Source organism: Urocitellus parryii, chromosome X (assembly GCF_045843805.1).
Source record: "Urocitellus parryii isolate mUroPar1 chromosome X, mUroPar1.hap1, whole genome shotgun sequence".
NCBI classification, from domain to species: domain Eukaryota; kingdom Metazoa; phylum Chordata; class Mammalia; order Rodentia; family Sciuridae; genus Urocitellus; species Urocitellus parryii.
Window position 1 is genome coordinate 77,188,155 of NC_135547.1, and position 22,974 is coordinate 77,211,128.

The following is a 22,974-nucleotide window of genomic DNA, read 5'->3' on the forward strand; positions in this document are numbered from 1 at the left end:
TTGGCCTCTAGTATCTGAAAATCTCACATGGTGTGCTCCATACACCATCAAGCTCCTCTGTGTAGATATGGTCCACTTCTCTGTCCATTCATTGCACAAATCTTTAATGGTGTCTACAATGGCCTAGGCCCTGTGACAGACACTGGGATCAGAGAGGAGAACAAGACACAGTCCTTGCCATCAAGGAGCTTTTGGTCCAGTGAGCAACAAGGAGGACATATTTGGAGTCAAACACATCATCATCCATAGCAACAGAGTAATAAAATACCTGTATATACAAAATTCTAGAGGCAGAAAAAGAGAGGGCATGAAAAGCTTCACAGAGCAGGTGGCATCTTGAAGGGCAAAGGCAGAAAGAATGTTCCGTGCAGCAAGTACAGAGCAGGATATATAAAGGCAACTGCAAAGTTTTTGTGGTCAGAACCCAGAATGAAGGTCAAGCAGGGGGACAAGGAGGCTGGAATTATAGAGAGGAGAGAGGATCTAGTGTGATGTGGGGCTAGAGTAAACTTTCCAATTGTTACCCCATTATGAGCAAGTTGAGGGTCTTCCTTTTTACCTGGGAGCAATGGCAGTCCGAAGGATTTCTGTGAAGCCATGGGCATGTGCTGATGTGAATGGCTGATTTTTTAGCCTTTAATTGTCAACTGTATTCATTGCTTACCTTGGAATGTCGATCCCTCCTGTCATCAGAAAGCCTTTCAATGACAATTATGTGGAACCACCAATTACCACTTGTCTGCTTCTGACCTGAATTAGAACCTGGGGTTGTGGATTAATCCCACCAGGCTTCTGGCACTTACAGGATATCAGCACTTAAAGGATATTACTCTGATGGTTAGGGTGCTCTGGTCTCAGCTTGCAAGGCACTACTGCGGGCTCAAACGGAATCGAAGCAATTTCTAAAATAGCCTATGATTCATTTTTTCTCCCCTCCTGTGCCTAAATCTGCTGGCTCCATGTGGAGGGATGGGCACAAGTAACTGTAGAGGTGACATCACAGGAGTGGGTTGCATGCCTGCCAGGCAGCTTGTGGAGCTGGGCCTCAGCAGTTGTCTATCTGCTGGGCTGGGCGATGCCTCCCAGGCGTTTTGGAGTTACAGCTCCCAGGTTCTTTGGTTGATGTGCCTTCTCCACATTTCTTTTTCAGGCAAAAATTCTGGGCTAGGAAATCCAAGATAATGGGAATAGCAGTGGTAGGAAGAATAATACAGTCTTACATCTGTATAATGCTTTAGAGTTTTGAAAGCCATTTGCTCCATTTTGCTCCACCCAAACACTAGTGGGAAATGGAAGTTGGGATTTTCGACTTGAACTGGAGACAAATTCTCGCTCTCTTGCACAAAAGAGCAAAATACCAACATCCCTATTTGCCTCAAAGCACATCACTATTAGGCCTCAGATGCCACCAGAAGGTCAGAGAGACTCCCTTCAGGCTCTAGGTGCTTCCTGGAAGATAAATTCTCCAGGAGAAATTGCCTGGCAGGCACAATCTATTAACCATGCCATCCTGACTGAGCCAGCAAATAGTGCCAGTCTCAGTGCTGCCAGCTCCTTCTGCATACCCTGCTTTACAGTCCCAATGGTCCCGGAGACCTTTACTGGAGCCAAAGGCATGGCCACTGACTGTAGAGCCCTGAAGGTAGGGTGTGTCATGAACATCTGGAAGTGCCAACCACTGCCAGAGTAGCTCAAAGGCCTGTGAAAGGAAAACCACAATTCGGGTCACATCAGCCATTACTGCAGATCTTGAAGGGAAGGGCCATTGAGCCCAGCCATGAACAGCTGAGTAGGGTGGAGGGATTCTTTTCTTGGAGGAGCCATAAAAATAGTTCTGCAGCAGTCTCATGTTTACTCCATTATCTTCCCGGATGTGGTCCCAGCATGACTTGTTGTCCCCAGTGTTCTATTTCCACAGTTGATGTGAAAAGTCTCCCCTGGCCTAGCATCTTGCCACTGATCTTCTCCAGCATCATGGGTACCAGGCTGGAAGCCAAGGGGGTGGCATATACTTGTTTGAGCTTTCCAGATTTAGATTAGATTTCAGTGTTTTTTTTTTTTTTTTTTTGTGTGTGTGTGTGTGTTTGGAGGCAGGGTGGGGCGCTGGAAGCAATGATGCAGAGATGCCGAGTAGTACTATGAGAGTGAGCAGATGCTTCTGCTGTTTTTGCCACAGCTGTTGCCATCACCACTACCACCGAATGAGGCCAGAAGGACTTAATGAAAGACCACACGTGCTGGTCAGTACCATGAACATGTCAACTTCATAAACCAAGATGCTTCCACTAAGACAATGCTGTCTGTTGGAAATCTTGGCGGGGTATAAAAGTGACCTTTTTGGAAAGTTGAATCTGTAACCTATATGTGGAAAGTGATTGACAGAACAGAACATCACCACCTCCAGAGCAGAGGCCTCCCAGAACTTGTTTTCCAGCTCACGGGGGAAATGTGCACCTATGAAAATAGATTAAGGATCACCGCCTCAGTCTGTTTTAGAGATGTGAATAAAAATCTTGGCTTGGGACTTCCTCCTCTCTGGTTGACTGATTTTTCAATTGATTTGTATTTATTAGCTAATGAAATTAAAGTTGTAAAAATGATAACAGAAACACAATAAATCTCTCCCACAACTGGCTGTTTCTATGTCACTATGGTGCATTCCTCACTTTGATTACTTCAAAGTCTATTATTTTGTTCTCAATTATTCTGTTTTTCTGGCACTGGAGAAAATCAATTTGTTTTATTTTCTCTTATTCATGCACTCAATTATGCTCTTCGGGCACATTTAATCACTTTGATGTTTTCATTTTATGGCCCGTCTCTAGGCACTTCAGCTGCATTGCTGCCAACGGGCAAGCAGGACTAATTTGCATGTCACAATAGACTTGAAATTCTAACTCAATTTAGAAATCTTTATGAAATCTCCCTCCAAAATATGCTTGGAGCTGCAAAGAGGCACAAGGATGTGGGCAAACCAGGAGCCTATAAAGATGCTTCCTTTTCTCAAAAGACTCCCAGCTCCTTGGTGGCCTGACCACGGCTTGGGGATGTCCCTGTCAAGGTATAGCAGAGGAGTTCATGGGATGCAAAAATGTCTGTAGAGTTTCTTCTGGAACTCTGTGGTGAGAACCCTGTAGTAAGTAGCTTCCCCTTGGCAGCAAAGCCAGGGAATCTGGCCTGCTGATGCTGGAGTTAAATGACCATCAGCATTGCTGGGTTTGGCAGCTAAGCTCAAGACAGCACCTGAGTGAGTCTCAGTGAGTTAAAGGGACTCTGGGTACACTGAGAAAGTTGTCAACAGTTGGGACATTCCAGAACCCTGAGTGAGTTACCTTATTTTCTCAAATAATTTCCAAAATAATAATTTTGCTCATGGATCATTTTAATGCTAAAAGCTGGAGGTAAATGAGGAATATTAATTGCTTTTGGAGTATTCTTTGGACAAACAAACAAACTCACTTAAATATATTAGAGTCCTCTACCTGCCCTTCCAAAATTCTTGGTTTGTTGTATACAATAATCAGCAAGTCTACCAGGTAGAAGGAAAAATCTGTATTTCTTCTTCTAAGCTTTGGGCATGATCCTCAACTTCTCATGTGGAATCCTAGTTCCCCCACTCACTGGCATTGTGACTCTGGAGAAGGTAATTAGCTTTTCTAAACCTTGATTCTCTCATATATTAAATAATATTACATTGAAATAATTTTATCTACTTCAGAGACAGATTTGCTTCCTAAACTTCAATATTGTCAAAGAGTCTAACCATATTTACATATCACTTATGTAGAAACCTTTCTCATATGGAGTCATTTTTTTAATACTTAGCTTCATCTTAAGATATAATACCAGTGAGGTCAAAGAGTTTGATGTGATAGTTATATTTTCTTTCTAATACATGTTAAAACATATATATTAGATATGCTAAATACATTCCTACATTGGGGTTTTTGATGCTGTTTTCCCTTCATCTAGAATGTTTTTCACCTCAATTTTTGTAAAAATACTTTACTCATTTCCTTAAGTTCTATTCTCAAATGTCACTTCTTCAGAGAAAACTTTATTGACCACACTATCTAAAACAGTGCCCCCTTAATTAATCAGTAATCAACACCAAATATTTATTTGCTAATTGCTTGTCTGTTTCACTAGAATAAAAGCTCTATGATGGGCAAGTCTTTTATTTGTCCTCTGTAGTGCTGTATCACTAGTGCCTAGAACAGTTCCTGACACATATTAACACCAAATACATATTTCTTGAGTGAATGAAAGATTAAAATAGAAAATTAGCCTCTCAATAACCAGAGTCCCCTTCCACTACTTGGGAGCCTGAATTTCTACTTCTACCAAGCAGGAATGAGACACCAATTTTCTCAACCAGGGTATTAGTGGTAGCTGAGTAAGGAGCCAAGACTTTTTATCATTTAAAAAAAATTAATATTTTTAGGAATCTAGACTTAAAGAAAATCTCAGTGGCACTTGAGTGATAATGCATAATGTGCATATTTCACTGCTGTGCATATTTTGAGTTATGGTATATGCTTGATTATTATTTCTGAGGGGCCCTTGAAAAACCCATTCTTAACACAAACATTATCAAAATACATATGAAACCTGAAATAAATGTTCAGATATGAAAGAACATTGTGTCTTTTTTTTTCTGATTCATCTGGCAAACTCTTAAAAATTAAAAAAACTCTTTAAAGTGGGAACCTAGGGCTGGGGATGTGGCTCAAGTGGTAGCACGCTCGCCTGGCATGCGTGCGGCCCGGGTTCGATCCTCAGCACCACATACAAACAAAGATGTTGTGTCCGCCGAAAACCAAAAAATAAATATTAAAAATTCTTAAAAAAAATAAAGTGGGAACCTAGACTTTTACTCTCACCTGGAGGTAATGGGGTAGTGAACCCCTCCCATGATAGTATGATGTCAGAAGACTGCTGAAACAGAAGATTTAAATAAGATCTAGATTTTCATAACATCATACCTAAAATGTTCAGGATACAATAGAGAATCATTCATCATACCAAGAGCAGGAGGCTCTTAACTTCAATGAGAAAAAAAGAAAAACAAATCTCAAAATAATCAACAGATGATAACAGAGATGACAGATATTGGCAATATCTGAGTAGGAGTTTAAAGCAGCTATCATAAGAATACATCAATGAGCAATTACAAACATGCCTGAAACAAATGAAAAAAGAAAAAAAGAAAAAAAGGAAGTGTTGATAAAGAAACAGAAAGAAAAACTAAAACTAAGTTTTAGAACCAGAAACTAGAATATGTAAAGTAAAAAACAACACATAAGTCTAATAGCAGAATGGCAGTGGTGAAAGAAGAATTAGCCAACTGGAAGATAGAACAACAGAAATTGCTCAGTTTGAACAAATGACAGCAAATAAACTGAAGAACTCAGCAGAGACTCAGGGACCATGTGGGACCATGATAGAATATCTAACATTTACGTCATTAAAGAGATCTGGCATTCACATCAAATCTGAGAGGAGGGAAGAAAGAGAGTGGGGCTAAAAAGTATTTTTTTAAAAAAAATTATGGCTAAATATTCCCCCAAATTGGCAAGAGACAGAAAACCTACAGATTCAAGAACCTAATGGAATCCTAAACAGTATAAACAAAAAGAAATCCACACCAAGACATATCATAATTATATTTCCAAAAACTAAATGAAGAGAGAAAAATCTGGAAATCAGCAAAAGAGAAGTCAAGCCTTACCTATAATTGATAATTCATTGATACTGCAAATGACAGTGGATTTCTCATAAAAGACAAATCAGAAGGAAGTGGTACAATATTTTTTCAAGTGCTAAAAGAAAAGAACTGTCAACTCAGAATTATATATCAGAATTATATATCCAGTGAAAATATTCTTCAGGAATGAAGAGAAAATGACAGTTTCATAAGGGAAAGAAAACATTGAGAATTTGTTGCTAGCACACCTATCCTAAAAAAAAGAATAAACAAACAAAGTTCTTGAAATGGAAAGGAAATGATAAAACAAAGCATCTTGGAACATTAGAGAGGAAGAAAGAACAATAGAAAAAATAAAAATATGGGTAGATTTCTCTTTTCCTCTTGAGCTTTCTAAATTATATTTGGTGGTTGAAGTAAAATTTATAACACTGATGTGCTTCCAAATGTATGTAGAGAAAATATTTAAGACAAGTAAATAAATGGGGGAGAAGAAAGGGACTTAAAAATAGACAAAGCCTCTACACTCACACTGGTAAAATGTTGACAACATAGATTATAAGAAGTTATATGTGTTCAATATATACCCAGAGCAACCAATAAAAACCAATACAAAGAGATATAATAAAAAATACTACAGATGAATCAAAATGGAATTTGAAAAAATGTACAAATCACCCATAGTAAAAAACAGGAGAAAACAGAGAAACAACAAAAAAACAACAACAAAAAAAGTAAAATAAAATGGGAGAGTCAAACCACAACAAAATTACATTGGATGTAAATGTTCCAAATGCAGCGATTAAAAAACAAAGATCGGCAGTCGCTAAAAAATGGCCTAATTGTATGTTTTTTTTTATTGGTTGTTCACAACATTACAAAGCTCTTGACATATCATATTTCATACATTAGATTGAAGTGGGTTATGAACTCCCAATTTTACCCCAAATGCAGATTGCAGAATAATGTCGGTTACACATCCACAATTTTACATAATGCCCTATTGGTAATTGTTGTATTCTGCTACCTTTCCTATCCCCTACTATCCCCCCTCCCCTTCCGGCCTAATTGTATGTTGCCTATAAAAAACTCACTTTGAATACAGTAAAGATAGATTAAAAGTAAAAGGATAGAATATGATATATTTCTATGTTGATTTCAGATAAAGTAGGCTTCACACCAAACCACATGGAAAGTGTGGGACATTATATAGCAGCAAAGGGGTCATTTTACCAAGATATAGCAATCTAAAATAAAAATGCATTAAAAAAACAGACTTTCAAAATATGTGAAGCAAAAATTGATAGAGCTGTATTGGGAAATAGATAAATTCAGAATTAGAGCTGGAGACTTCAACATCACTCTCTCAGCAACCAATTGAGTAACTAGACAGAAATTGACCAAGGATATAGAAGAACTTGACAATGCTATCAATCAACAGGATGTAACTGACTTTTATAGAACACTCTAAACAACAGCAGAATACACATTCTTTTCAAATACTCACAGGTCTACCAAGACAGATCACATCCTGGCCATAAAACAAGCTTCAACAAATAAAAAAAATGAAATTACATAGAAAGATTTTCTGACTAAAATGGAATCAATGTAGAAATTACAAACTCCTAAAAAAGAAATCTCCAGGCCCAGATGGTTTCACTGGAGAATTGTACTGAAGAAGAGAATTAACACCAATTCTATACTATCTCTTGCAGAAAATAGAAAAAAAATATTTCCAAACTTATTTTATAGGGTAATTAGTGCCCTGATGCTAAATGCTGATGATGACAGTATGAGAAAGAAAACTACTGACTAATATTCATCATGAATATGGAAGCAAAAATCCTTAAGAAAAAAATATGTATCATGCCAAATTAGGATCTATGCCAGGTATACAGAGCTGATTAATTATTTGAAAATCAATCAATTTAATCCAACATATTAAAAGTTAGGCCTGGAGTTGTGGCTCAGTGGTAGGTAGAGTGCTTGCCTGGCATGTGTGAGGCCCTGGGTTTGATCCTCAGTGCCACATATAAATAAAAAAAATAAAAGATCCATTGACAACTAAAAAATATATTAAAAAGTTAAAGAAAAATCATATATATTAATATATAGCATATATACTAATACTGATGCATATGTATAGTATATATTATATATATCAGCATTAGTATATATACATTCATAGTGATATTAATATCAACTGAATCAGAAATAACACTTGACAAAATTTAAACACATTCATGATAAGACTTTTAGAAAACTAGGATTACAGATGAGGCACTCCTTTAAATTGATGGAAAAAATATAGAAAAACCTCTACAAAAACCTACAGCTAACATCATACTTAATGATGAAAAATGGAATGTTCTCTCTCTAAGTTCTGGAATGAGTTGAGGATGTTTGCTGTCACCACTCTTATGCAACATAGTACTGGAAGTCCTAGCTAGTACAATAAGGCAAGAAAAGTAAATAAAACATATATAGACCAGAAAAGATGAAACAAACCCGTCTTTATTTGTGTATGGATGGTCAATGTAGAAGATCTCATGGAATCTGCCAAATAATCCTTAGAACTAATAAATGAATTCAGCAAAGTCACAGGATATAATACCAAGTATGAAGGGCTGGGGTTACAGCTCAGTTGGTAGAGTATTTGCCTAACATGCACAAGGTCCTGGGTTCAATCCCCAGCACCACACACACACACACACACACATACACACACACAAAGATCAAGTATGAAAATTAGATGCATCTCCATATACTGACAATGAACACATGGTAAACCAAATTAAAAATATAATTCCAGGGGCTGGAGTTGTGGCTCAGTGGTAGAGCATTTGCCAGCATATTTGAGGACCTGGGTTCGATCCTCAGCACCACATATAAGTAAATAAAATAAAGGCATGTGTCCAACTACAAATATATATAAAATTGCAGCCAGGGGTAGTGGTGCATGCCTGTAATCCCAGAAACTCAGGAGGCTGAGGCAGGAGAATTGTAAGTTCAAAACCAGCCTCAGCAACTTAGCAAAGTTCTAAGTGTCTTAGTGAGATCATTTCAAAATAAAAAAAAAATTAAATAAGTCTGGGAAGGTGGTTCAGTGGTTAAGTGCCCTGGGTTCGATCCCTGGTAATAACAATAATAATAATGAATAATAATAATAATCTATATCTATATCTATCTATCTATCTATCTATCTATCTATGTATTTCTCCATTCATGATCACTCACAAAGAAAGAAAGGGAGGGAGGGAGGAAGGAAGGAAATAAGGAAGGAAAGCTGGCTTATATATAAAATCTGTTTAGGGTCTGTATGCTGAAAATTAAAAAGTGTTATTAGAAGGAAGTAAAAGAAAATCTAAAAATGGAGAGACATACTATATTCATGGATTGGGAGACTCAACACATATAGTAAAGATGTCAACTGTCTCCAAATTGATATATAAGCTTAATATAATTCCTTTACAAATAACAAAGATTTTTAAAATATTTTTAGTTGTAGATGGACACAATACCTTTATTTTGTTTATTTATTCATTTTTTATGTGGTGCTGGAGCTTGAACCCAGTGCCTCATACATGTTAGGCAAACCTTCTACCATTGAGCCACAACCCCAGCCCAAGATCTTTTGAGGAGATACAGACAAGATTATTCTAATGCTTATATGGAAAGTTAAAGGAACAAGTCTAGCTAAAATAATTTTGAGAAGAAAAAAGTAAGAAGAATCACTCTGTTTGATTTTAAGATTTATTATACAGCTATAGTAATCATGATTGTGGAGAATAGATACATAGATCAATGAAACAGAAGAGAAACCCTGGAGAGAGTGAAATAGTTGCCTTAGAGTAAAAGGGAATTTTGGAGAGGTAGGTGGTTCTGGGGAGACACCTGAATTTTCTGCCTTTCTGCCAGACAGAAGAGGTTTACATTGTGAGTCAAGGGATGATTTGCTTTTCAAGATAAATGGAAGTACCCTGGAATTTCTATTCAAGATAAATGGAAGCACCCTGGAATTTTTAGGCGGACCTAGAAAGGAAGTAGCACCTGAGACATTAAATCACTCATCCTCTAGTCCATTATTGTTCTAGGTGCCTGCAGGTGTAGTGACCATATTTTATAAACCAAGAATTTGGACATAGGTCTGACAAAAGATTATTGTCTTTTTCTTAAAAATCCCTTCCAAACATGGATTGATTTTTCCTGACTACAAAAGTAATACATGTACATGGCAGAAAATTTGAAGAATAGTTTATTTTAGCTAGACTTGTTCCTTCAACTTTCCATATTAAAAAAGAATAAAGAACAAATAAAATAACAGTCATGGTGGCAAAGAGACTTGGGAACTGAGACTTGGGAAACTGAGGCAGGAGGATCACAAGTTTGAGGCTCTAAGCAACTTAGTGAGACCCTGCCTCAAAATAAAAAGTAAAAATAAAGGTTGAGATGTGGTTTAGTAGTAAAGACTCCCTGGATTCAATTCACAGTATTATTAAAAAAAAGAAAAACAATTACCCATAATTCCAATCTTATATAACTACTATTAAACCACCTTGGTAAAGTTTCACTGAAAATAACTACTGTTAGAATTTCCTTCTAGTGTTTTTCTGTACGTATACATAAACTCACTCACTCACTCACACATACACATTATATATGTTTACAAAATTGAGATGAGATGGTATTAAAACATTTTGTATCCTGGTTTTTTGATTAACATTATTATCTTGAGCATATTCTTATGTCATCAAATTATTTTTAAAATTTACATTTTAATTGGTTGTAACACATTTTTCCATATAGAGATCCTATGTAGAATCAGTACCACACCTCAAATTCAGTATACCAAAACAGAAAACATTAAGCATGTTTCTGTAAAACCATGGCCCTCCCCCAACAGCTTCCCATCCCAGTTAATATCCAATCTGGAAATCTTAAGAGTCATTTTTACTTCTTCCCTTCTCCTTGATCCTCTTAAAATGACACATCTCTAACTGTTGGGGATATGCTCTTCATAAAAGAGTCTCAGCTCGGGTTGGGGATGTGGCTCAAGCGGTAGCGCGCTCGCCTGGCATGCGTGCGGCCCGGGTTCGATCCTCAGCACCACATACAAACAAAGATGTCATGTCCGCCAAATATTAAAAAATAAATATTAAAATTCTCTCTCTCTCTCTCTTTCTTTAAAAAAAAAGAGTCTCAGCTCCTCCTCCTCACCTTACCACTCCTGTTCTTGCCTCTACCCCTTGAACTATATATCCCAAATATCACTATATCAAATTTTGTTCTAATTCCAGAACCTACAATGGGTCTCACTTTACCATATATGATATGGACTAAATCAGCCTGAAATTCAAGGGAACCTACAATCTGTCCCTATCTTTACCATTCTTCATTTCCCTTGCTTATGATTGTATCCTCACTCTGATCTATTCAAATCCTCTAAGTCTTCAGAAAGTTGTCTCCCTAAAGTCTTATTCCCCAGCTGGTTTTATATAGTATGAGCTCCAGCTAAAATCTGATCTGTTCAAGGGGGTTAATTTTGTCTTTTCATCCAGACTTCTCAGCAATTTATCAGCAGCAGGGACCATGTTCTCAACTTCTCTTATGGCTTTTATGGCATCAAGCCATAGAAGGGGAGGAGGTTAAAAAATGTGTGTCAGCCAGGTGTAGTGGTGCACACCTATAATCCCAGCTACTTGGGGGCTGAGGCAGGAGGATCATGAGTTAGGGTCCAGCTTTAGCAACTTAATAAGACTCTGTCACAAAAAGGGGAGCTGGGGATATTGTTTAGTGGTGGAGCACTTGCCTAGAATGTGTGAAGTCCTGACTTTCATCCCCAGCATTGCCTACCCAAGAGGTGATTGATTGAGCTGGGTTTAACGTGGAGATATACTCATACCTCTTAAAATAAAGCTGGTTCAGAATTCATTTGGGGAGCCTGGGTAGGGAAGGAAATGTTTAATAGGGGTGATTGAAAAAAATTAAGTGAGAGATGTAGAATTGGCTTGACAGGTTAATGCTTCCAAGTGGAAGAAGAGCACCGGGCCTGGGTTCAAATCCCAAATGCACTGCTTATTTGTTCCACGACTATGGGTGTCTTACACAATGTCTTTGGGTACCAGTCTCCTATATCACAAGGAAATTTGAGGTTTAAATGAGATAGTGTCCATCATAGGATTTTTTTTTAAAGATAGAGGGGAGAGAGAGAGAGAGAGAGAGAGAGAGAGAGAGAGAGAGAGAGAGAATTTTTTTTTAATATTTATTTTTTAGTTCTCGGCGGACACAACATCTTTGTTTGTATGTGGTGCTGAGGATCGAACCCGGGCCACACGCATGCCAGGTGAGCGTGCTACCGCTTGAGCCACATCCCCAGCCCCCATCATAGGATGTTATTTTGTATGCTTTCAATAATGGTAGTTCTCATCTCATGAATTTAGGAAGAAATTTCAAATTTTCATAAATAACCTGCCAATAGTTTTCAAGGTTTAGTAAAAGCTTCTAAGTTACCATAACATCAGGGAACAGCATCGAGTTTTATTTTAGAACTTGTAAAAAATTTAGTATGATATTTTTATAGCTTATTTTTCTGTTTAACAGCAACAATGGAAAACCTTTCTATTTCTTATATTCTTTTTTGGGGGGTGGTGGTGCTGAGGATGAAAACCTAGGACTTTGCGCAAGCCACCTAAGTGCACTACCACTAAGCTACACCCCAGCTTCCATTCATTATACCTTTTAGTGAAGCAGGAAGGAAAGGAAGTCTTCAATGGGGAATCCTGGGTACTTAATAGTCCTATAAAGGACCACAGGGAAATGGAGAATACAGAGAAGGCAGAGCTGAGGAAGGGAGAATAAGGCGTGGATGTCACAGAGACCTTCACTTGATGTCATGCAAATTGTTTCAAGTCATCCTCCATAATCCTGCTTCCAAGTCCTCCTAAGATGTCCTAAAGCAAATGGTCAATCTGCTTCTCAGGAAGAAAGGGAAGGTATGCGAAGAAGCCATGTTTCCATGGAGTAGAGTCCCCCGAGGCAGAAGCACTGCTTCAAGCTTGGGGCTTCAGCAGGCCTTGAACATGCCCAGACCTGAAGTCCCAAATGCTAGCCCCTAGAAGGATGTCAATCTCAGCCTTCAGGATACCTGAGGAGATGATGTCCTGAAGAGGGTTCTCTTGAAAACATTCCTCACAAGATGTGCAAGTCTCAGCTTGGGGCTGTGGAATAACAAATAGCAGACTGTGGCCGGGGCTATGGCACACTTCAGGCAGTAGGAGCGGGTGAGCTGGCCTTTTCAACCTTCTTTCCTCTTGTCCTTCCCTATTTAGCTCTAAACAAAGCTGGAAGCTTCAAATTACAATATAATGGGGGTGATGGAGACATGGCAGGATGGAGGGTTGGTGAGAGTTAAAAGGCCTAGGTCAGGGGCCAGAACTTAAAGGGTTGTTTATGGCAGCCTTCCTCCCATTTCCAGTGAGACAAGAGATTTCAGGTGCTTTGGATCGTCACATGGAAGGAGCTGGGTGTGCATTGTGGGATGGCAGGGGTTTTACTAGGGGTGACTGGAAAAAGCAGTCAGGGGATGGTGAGTTGATTTGAAGGTAATGCTGCCAAGGAGAGGAGGGTCACCAGAAAGGCCAAACAATTTGACTCCAGAGCTCCCATTCAGACAGAACTGGGTTCAAATGTCTGTTCTACTGCTTGTTAGCAGTGGAAGGGCACACTGGAGGCCCTTCATAATTACTTGCTGAATGAATAGAGCCCTTGGCCAAATCATTTGTCCTCTCTGAGCCTCAGTTCCTCATCTGGAAAACAAATAGTGGCTATTATTCATATTATTTCATCTGTGATCTCTCTCCCCATGTCTGTATCAGTTTGTGGGTCCATCTCCCCAACTTTGCAAAATATCGAGGCTGCCAAATCAAGTAAACCTCCTTACTAAGGGTTGGAAAGGATAGATTGTGCTCAAGGCCTTGCTCTTCCCCCTCCTGTTCTCCCCCACTTTCTCTCCAGATCCCATTTGTTTCTCTTTCAATCCCAGGCAAACTTTGGGGTATAGTTCTGGGAACACAGAGCAAGTGTTGAAACCTCCAGTTACAACTCCAATACTCCATCACATACTTACAAATACACAATGCACCCTCCCCGCCCCCCTCCCCAGAGGGTTGGTTTGAGCTGCAACATGAAGCTCTGAGCCCCCGATGGGCCCCTACTTGATTCAAATGTCAGTGGTACATTTGAATGTACTAGAAAACCTCCTACCTCTACCCCCATTTCCCCATGCAGAGCTAGCCAGGCTTGCAGAGCTGGTCCCCTCTGGGGACTGATCACATCAGTACTGTTCCAGCTCTGGAAGGTTCACTGTGAGCTAATTTCTCTGGAGTATGTTAACCAGAGGAAAGGCAAACAACTCTGAGCATGTGAAGATGGTGTGAGAAGGATGATTCTACAGTAGTAGTCATGAGCTGGGATAGCTCATTGGCACGAGAAGAGCAATTTGCAAGAGCAAAACAGAGCTTTTCTCTGTATAAAACAAACAGTTTGAATGGACTCTCCATGGTTTTATTTTATTTATTTATTTTTTTGTATTTTCCCCTTTTGGAAAGACAAATGGGCAGAAAGAGTGGAATAAGATGAGGTCAAAATTTCCCTGCATCTTTAATCATTCTGCAGTATGTGGAATGCATCTCTGTACGATGATCCTTCTTGGGTTTGATTTCCAATAGGCTAAAATCTCATCTTTTGTGCTTCTGAGGGATGTGGTGAGAAAAGGAAAAAAACCCAAGCTCAAAGGATGATCAAATTCAACTAGACCTGCTGGCTAAACTCCCTTGCACAGTGGAGCTGAATCAATTTACTCCCTCACTGCCATCTCACCTCCCCAAATCAACCCCTGCCTCCCCACCTGGCTCTGTTTTTTTTGAGTCCAGTGGAAGTGGGGGAAGGGGAGGCACAGAAATGGCCACTTCTCTGAGGTTTTTACATGCAAGAGCAAATGACAGTCTTGGAGACAGGTTCAGGAAAATCTTTCAGAATGCAGAAAATTCAGCAGCCTTTCCACACTGACCATTGTCATGGCAACGCACTATCTGATGGCAGCATGCGTCACCAGGCTGAGGGGCACAGTATCAGTATAGCAGGTTAGCCTGGCCATTTTTAGCAACATTAAACTTCTTTTTAGCCCAATTTCTTCTAGGTTGAGATGATTGTCTTTTTGGTTCTGGACTTGGTGATCTGCTAATTCTCATGGCTAGAGCACAAGACTGTTTGTTAATGTGAAGGGGATGGCTAAATGGAAGAGCTCAACATTCCTAGTAGTCTACAGCCACTCTACTCGCTGTCCACCCCCCCCTCCTCCTCACCCACTCTTAGCCACTTTGCTTTTCTCCTCCGGATCAATTCTTTCCCACACACAGCATTATCTCCCCCCCTCCAACATGTGACTCATCTACCAATCCCTGTACTCTCAACATATTCTTTTCATTTATTTTCTATGCTCTCATTGTAATGCACAGTATGCTAGAATCTCAGAGTTGGAAGAAACCTTAACAATAATTTAGTCCAATCACTTTCCTCCAAGACAGGAGTCCCTCTGCAGTATGTCAGACAAGTGACTGTCTAGCCTCTATTTGTATATTTCTAGTGACAGAGACTTCCTCCTGTTCCACTTTGGACAGCTTTGATTGTTAGAAAATGATTCCTTCCATTGAAAAAAAAAAAAAAACCTCTTTTTAATAATATCTGCCCGTAGTCCAGCTCTGTGCCCTGTGGCCACATAAACCCTGTCTATGTCCTCTGCTCTGTGATAGCCTTTCAGAGATATGAAACAAAGATCACGTCCCTCTGAGGCTTCTCTTGTCCAGAAAGCCCCAGCTCCTCTAACCAGACCTCTTGGAGCCCGGGCTCCAGTCTTCTCCCCAGCCTGACTGACCTCTTGGAACATGCTCCTATTTGTCTAGGGCCCTTTTAAAGTGAGGTCGATACTGCATCAGCATCTCTGGAGGCCACCTTGCCCTGGTGACTCATGCTGAGCTCTGTGTCAACTAAAATCCCTAACTCTCTTACAGATAAAATGCTGCTAAGGCTTATACTCTCGTTTTATATGTGTCCAGTTGCTTTTGAGGACCCTGTTCCTGGACCACACGTTTCTTTTCAGTTTAAATTCATCATGTAGTAATAGGAATATTGTTTTAACTTGTTAGGACCCTTAAAAAAATCTTGACTTCCATGTAACTTCCATATTCTCTAGGATCCTTTTATTCATGAACCCTCATCCTAGCCTTTTATCTCAATTCTCATTTACTACTCTTTTAAGTCTCTTACCTTTCCTAGTTCTCTTCCCTTTGCATTACCTTCTTTATGTCTTCTCTCACTTGTAATTTTCATTTCCTCAATTGCAAGATGTCACCACTCTCTAGGGCTATGTGCTTGGGGATGTGTGTAGGAAACAAGGGCATATACATATCTGCATAAATGGAGGTGTGAGCAAGGAGCTGCAGAGGCTTGTCTAGTTTCTCTGTTTCTATTACTCTGTGTTCGACCAGAATTTAGAGGCCAGGTGGAGAAAAATGTCAAGGTTGAAGGAAGAGGGATAAGAGAAATTGGTTGAGAATCAGTCCAAGGGAAACAGGAAATATCTTCTGAGTCTGAGAAGAGCCCGGGAAACCTGGGTTGGATCGTTAGTGTTCATCAGAGTTGCAGCACAGTGAGAACGACTCAAGAAGGGACAGTGATGGAAGAGTTTTGAAGGCCTTATATATTGGATGAGGGAGGAGGATTTGGTTTGGAAGTGAGGACTTGTGGCATCAGTAACCATTTGAGAGAGCAGAGGGGAGGTGGCTTGAGACGGGAGGCAGGCGAAAGCTGAGGATTATAGGACATTAGAAGGGGCAATAAGCAATTCTGAGTATAACCATGAGTCTATGACTTATTAGCTTAGAAAATTTTCTCTGGCCAAAGGAGACCAGGACATGGAACCCTTGCCTATAGACTTTCATGTCATCATAGATGCGGCTCTGTGAGTGTATGTGGGCCTTAATAGATCCCCCAGTGAAGACCTTCAGAACACAGCATGTTCCCTCATACTAACTCCAGCATCGAATAGGCCTCCCTTTCACATTGGATTATATTCCAAAGAGAGAGTAAAAACTAGGAAAACTGGTGTTATCTTGGCCATTTTATGAATAAACATGGGAAATTCATTCTTAGGAATGGGCAACCTTTGGCTTCTTAACTCTGAAAATAATTAGGATACAAAAAATATACATATGCACATACAAAACCAATTAAACAGGAAAATGGCTGCCCCATATTTAAAATGAATGGAGCATCTGGGGGTAGAAGGGGGCTCTACTGGAGAGCTGAGGGCAGTGACCCCAAACAGCTAGTGAACAGTGATCAGGAAGGCAATGACCTGATGACTGTCATTACCCTTCTATCCAGTAGCCAGAATGACTACAGGGCAGCCTCAGGGGAGGGAAAAAGGAAAGAGGAGAAGCTCTATCTCCAATACTCAGGGTAAAACTGGGGAACCCACTCTCAGAGCATCAAAATCCCTGAATACTCATTGGAATTCCACAGTCTCTGAAGACTTTGCTGGACCAAGAAACCATCCATGCTGGGAGAGAATGTCTGCCAGCTCCTTTTCAACCTGACCCCTTCAAGTCTAAATTGACTTGAACTTCCCTCATCTTCAAGAGGGTTGCACTGTTGGCTTTTTGAAAGGGACAGGGTCTCTGGGCATACTTGAGATCTGATTTTCCCTTGGATGTGCTTGAAGCTGAACCTTTTGTCCTTCTGAAGGTGACGTTAGTCAGCCAAATGACAATCCCAACCAGAGTGGCCAGTGTAGAATTCTGACTGCAATCTGTTAGGCTCCAAAGAGGTTTCCTTTCCAAGCCAGTGAAATGACTAGCCACCAAAAGACAAATGGTATTCAAGAAAGCCCCCACCAATGAGCTACCACAAACTGGGTGGAATACAGAATGCAGGACTTGAGGGGTGGTGCTCACCTTTGATGTAGTTGAGGATTTGCTGGATTCGGTGGGGCTCATTGCGGTCTGGCCGGCAGCTTGGCGTGATTTCCAGCACATAATCAGGACCATATGCTGTGAAAAACTGTAAGGAAAAGGGAAAGGCCAAAAAACAAACTAAACCACATAAAACCTCCAAACCAAACCACATACAAACAGGACAATCAAAAGAAACTCACCACTACCAACAAGGCCAGGGAGGCCTCACTGGGTAGAGCAGGAGGATGCAACCTCCCCGTCCTTCTAGGCACAGTTCAAATGTTACCTCTTTCACAAAGCTGTCCCTTATTCTCCACCAAACCCTGTGCCTCCAGCATTCTGTTGGTAGCTCTCTTATGACTCTTGTTAAAATAGACAGTTCTGGCCTCCATATCATAGGCAGGTCCCTGTGCCAGCTGTAGTGGGACTACAAAGATGAATGAGGCTTCCTCTGTGGTCCTCTAGGTGTTCACTAGCACATTCTGCATTGGATAAAGAGTTTTCAATACTGACTGGATCTCCTACTTCCCCACTGGATCATCAGCTTCCTGAAGGCAGGCAGCCTCTGTGTTTAATTCATCTTTTGGACTCCATAGCTTATGATGGCTTCCTAAATAGCTTTGGTTGTCTTGAATTTCCTGCCCCAGGAATGCCAAACAAGTCTAGTTTCTCTATTTCAGTTTTTCTTTCTCTGTAGTAGAGTTTATTTGTTTTTAAATTCAGGGAATCAAAATAAAGGTTTGTGGATTCTATTTCTAGCTCACTAGATGACTCCTTGTGACCTCTGGTAAGTCACAGTATCTGATTCAGCTTCTCTGTTAGGGTCCACTTAAGAAAAACACTTTATGACAAAGGGAATCATTCAATTGGGATAAGTCTCTGAATGGGAAATATGCAAAGCTACTATTTCTGTTTAGTTTTTAACAGAAATAGTATTTGTGCATACTCTCTGGAGAGAGAGCATATGGTCCTTAACATTATGTGCTTTCAATAGTGATATTGTTAGGTGGTAAGCAAATTCCATAAAAAAGTGGTACAGTAGGCATGAAAATAGAGATGTTGATACATGTCAAGACTTTGATGCCATTCAAAGAGCTTCTTAGAAGTAATCCATGGTTATTGCCATTGCCACCAAATTATCTGTGTTAAGAGTCTGGATGTACATCTGGCACCGTGGGAGATGTTGTGGAACAATCTCTAGGGATTCTAACAGTGTCTTTGTGGAATCCATGGCAGTAATTTCACGGGGGAAATGGCTTTTTCACATCCATGTCAGAAAATTCTACACATTTAATTTAAAGGAAAATTCCCAGGACTGTGACACTGCTTCTAATGTCATTTGCTTGCACACATGTTTTGTGTGTGTGTGTGTGTGTGTGTGTGTGTGTGTGTGTTTGTGTGTGTACTGATGTAGAAGAGGAGAAGGGCTTAGGTCATTACTGATGGAGTTATTACTCTCTGATGCCTGATACCCCAGGTTCTGGAGATAGAAGAGTCCTTGAGTAGAGATCATCTTTACCCAAGCCTATATATGGAACAGATAAGAGGGGTTACCTGGGGGACACATCCAGAAACTAACCCCCACTATCATGGCTGAAGAAACTTGAGAGGCTTGTATTTTTAGCTAAGGAGGGCCCCTTGGTCCAAGCCTGAGGACCTTGTAGGCTTGGCTCTGGAAGAAAAGGCTTCAAACAGGTGTGGCGTCTTCTTCTTAGGCGGCCTCTTCTCCAGAGAGTGTCAAGTGGTATACTCATCTCATGGGTATGGAAAGACAGGCTTAGAGAGCACAAGAGAAGAAAGGCAGCTGCAATGAAGCATCTCCTTTGGGAGACCCAAACCTCTGGCATCAAAGTGCTATAAAAGTCAGAGGCAGGGTGCCTAGCTGAGGTATAGGAGGAGAGAATGTTCTGTCTCCACATGCAGAGATGACACTGCTGATCTTTGGTCAGCAAGGCATATCGTGAGCTGTTTCCTCAGGGCTGAGGGTTTGGAACAGCATGTCCTCACTTGTGAGTGCCTACCTACTATGTGGTTACCCATACTCTTCTACATTAGTCCTCTCTGACCCAGAGCACACTGTTGCTAACCACAAGTCAGCTGGGGCCAGAATTGACTGCCACGAGACAGAACTCAGCTCTACTAGGATTAAGCCTCTTGTCCTGTCTTCATTTGCACCTGGCTTTAACTAACTGAGCCACACAGTGGGCAAAGTCATAAATAACCCATTCTTTACAGAAGCAGACTGGCTACAAGTAACAGGCAAGTCTGGGTTCCTAAACTTCTCCCTGAATTTGCCAATCAAATATTATCCTCAGGTCTTGCTTATTTGCACTATTTTTGGGCTAGGAGACTCATTCGGTTTTAAAAAAAAGCCCTGTGTTGAGAGTTCCATATGGCAGCAGGCTGGCCTGAGTCTTGGGAGGCTCTGCCTGAGGTCAAGGGAAGAAATAGACACCAGGAAGTCATAAACTGTATCAAAAAGCAAAGCTGGTACCATGTTCCCTCTCTCCGGCTCTGTCATAGAATTTCTCTATGTGTGTGTGTTAGGTTATATTTTTATTTCTGTACTTGTTAGATCTTCCTTACTGGACTATGAACTCTGCAAAGGCAAACAATTCTGTTACATTCTCTATGCCTACCCTGTAGAGTCACTCAAGTTATCACAGGTTTTCCTTAAATATTTGTTGAATTTAATTAATTCACCAAGGGCTGAGCTAGCTGTTCAGTCAATTGTGTGGAATAATTCAGAGTCAACTGATAGCATGAACAACTTTTCTAGACTTTGGAAGCAGCACGATAAGATGGAAAGAGCACTGGCTTTGGGGTCAGGGAGAGCTGGAATTTGGTGCCTGGATTTAGCTATGTGCCTCAGGTAAGCTTGTTAATCTCTATTTCATCATTTCCACCAGAGGAATGATAAATGCTGGCCTGGTTGGGCTGTTAAGCACCAATGAGATAATATCTACCAAGGGATAAACTCAGGGCCCATGATATAGTAGGACTTCGATAAATGTGAATTCCCTTCTCCCCAGGCAAGAGGTCCTTGCCTAACCATGTCTCATCCATACCCTGAGGAATGCTGGGTGAAGTGCTCCAGGCTGAGATGTAGAAAGAAGAGCCTGTTCCTCCTGCCAGACCAAGCCTAGTGCCCCCAGTGTTCCTCCCCACTTGCTTAAGTCATTAGCTCAGCCTAGGGCATGTGGAGGAATTGATTTCTCTCATAGTTTCTGGTCTGATGGTCCTGCCACTTGTTAGTTACTGGTGAGGTAGAGAGGAAATATGATCACAGAAGGCAAAAGAGATGTTGGGGTGGAGGGATTTGGCCAGCACTAGAAATAGCTTGAGGCCCCACCCTGAAAGTGTCCTCCAGCCCCAGAGAGGAAAGGAAATGGGCACGCAGCGATCCCATTCCCAGACAGGTGGAGCAGGGGATGAAAGAGGCCAGCCGACCTTCAAGGGAAAACACTGGCTTTGATCTCAGTAAAGGAAGGAGGGAAGTGCTAACCCCTCTCCACCTCTTCCCCCGTTTCCCTCAGCACTCCTTTGCTTTCTGGGTTTGAATTTAAAATTTTTGAGGGGTGCATAGTAGTGGGAAAAGGGCCAAAGAAAGTATGAGTTAGGGCAGAGAAATGGAAGTTGAAGGTAATGGCTACTTTAGGGTAGTTGGTCTCTTCTTGACTCAAGTCAATGAATAAAGGAATATAAATAGCTCAGATCTAGTTTACTTCAGTCCAACTTAATGCTTCTTTCTTGCTCAATATTTCCAGCTCTTGTTCACACAATGTAAACAGCACACAATTAGACATTTGGTCAAAAAGATATCAGAACAAGGTTTAAAGTTGTTATTTCTCCATAATCCTGTTTGGTCACAATAAAACAAGCCACAAACTTGAATCAGCCAATTCTTTTATCCCTCCCTCAACATTTAGTAAGTACATACTATGTGCCAGACTAGGTAGTCTTTGGGGTACAAAGACAATAAGGAACGCTTAATAGGAGGGATTATTACAGAGCAGTGTGGTGAGTGGTATCACAATAATAACACTAAATAAAATAATGACAACTAACTTTTATTATAGGCTTATTGTATGTCAGGTACCTAAAGTGTCTAAGCATATTTTATGAATTGACTAACTTAATTCTTAAAACCAACCTATATGGTGGGTACTATTATGATTTTCATTTTAAGATGAGGATTTGAAGCATAGGGAACGTGATAGAAGTTGCACAGTTAGGATTTGCAAAGTTGGGATTTGAACTGAGGTCATTCCAGAGCACTAGCTATTCAGAACCTATAAACTACCCCAGAGGAAGTGACTCTGGAGTAGGGTCTGGCCAAGGGAGTAGGGGAATAAGAGGAAGGTTTTCCAGAGCAGCACATAATTAGCTATCATTAGATGTGGCTAGAGGGTAGAGACCAAGGAGAATCAGGACACGAAGCTGGAGGGGTAAACAAGAATTTCACCGTAAGCCCTACTAAGGCATTTTCCCTCATTGCAGATTAGTAGCTCCATGAGGGCAGAACATTGTTTTGAACCTTGCTATATTGCCAGTTCCCATAAAAATGCTTGTCCTTAGTAGGTGGTAAATAAATATTTGTGGGATAATGTGTAGAAGTTTGGTGGCGATATATGAAGGTTTTCTTTTTCTTTTCTTTATCTTTTTTTTCTTTTTGCAGTGCTGGGGATAGAACTTTGGGCCTCACTCATATTAGGCAAGTGTTCTACCACTGAGCTCCAGCCTCAGCCTAGGAAGCTTTTAAATGAGGGATTGAACAGGTCACCTGTGCTTTTGAGAGGGTGCACTGGCCTCCTTGTGGAAACTGTATAGGAATTAAAGCGGAGGAATGTGAATAGGGACACCAGTTAAAAGGCTGGTGCTATAGCCCTGAGGGGTGGTCATAGAGCTGGAATAGGGGCAGTTGTGGGAAGAACCAAGAAAGAAAAACTTCAAAGACAGCATCGATAGAACTAAACAGTAAATTGCACATAGGGAATGAGGAAGAGGAGAGAGTACTGTGTGGGGTAAGGGATGAGGGCATAGGAGAGGGTCTGGGGTAGAGTGCATGTGTGCGAGTAGAGAGAATTGGAAGTATGCTGAGGGTCAGGACCCTAAAGACATAGTGATCTGTGTGAGAGAGCAGGCCCAGTTTAGGAGAGAGTTTGGGTCTACTACAGGATATGACAATGTTGTGGCATAAATTGAAGGAATCAGATGAGATTGCCATGGCTGGCTAGGTGGGGGGCCTATTTCAGA

At 40.6% G+C, this 22,974-nt stretch overlaps 1 protein-coding gene across 2 annotated transcripts in view; it reads right to left on the bottom strand.

Annotated features, from left to right (window-relative positions):
- Hdac8 (histone deacetylase 8) overlaps positions 1–22,974 on the bottom strand; it is a 229,219-nt gene that overhangs the window by 9,929 nt on the left and 196,316 nt on the right. The window contains exons 10-11 of one of the 2 annotated variants that reach the window (XM_077793757.1): positions 17,719–17,824; positions 12,245–12,924 (exon numbers count right to left, since the gene is read on the bottom strand). In XM_077793757.1, coding sequence (XP_077649883.1) covers positions 12,914–12,924; positions 17,719–17,824 — 117 coding nt within the window. In that variant the 3' untranslated portion in view covers positions 12,245–12,913. Of the gene's footprint in view, positions 1–12,244; positions 12,925–17,718; positions 17,825–22,974 lie in introns of those variants that run through there. The other variant, XM_077793756.1, reaches the window with a different exon arrangement.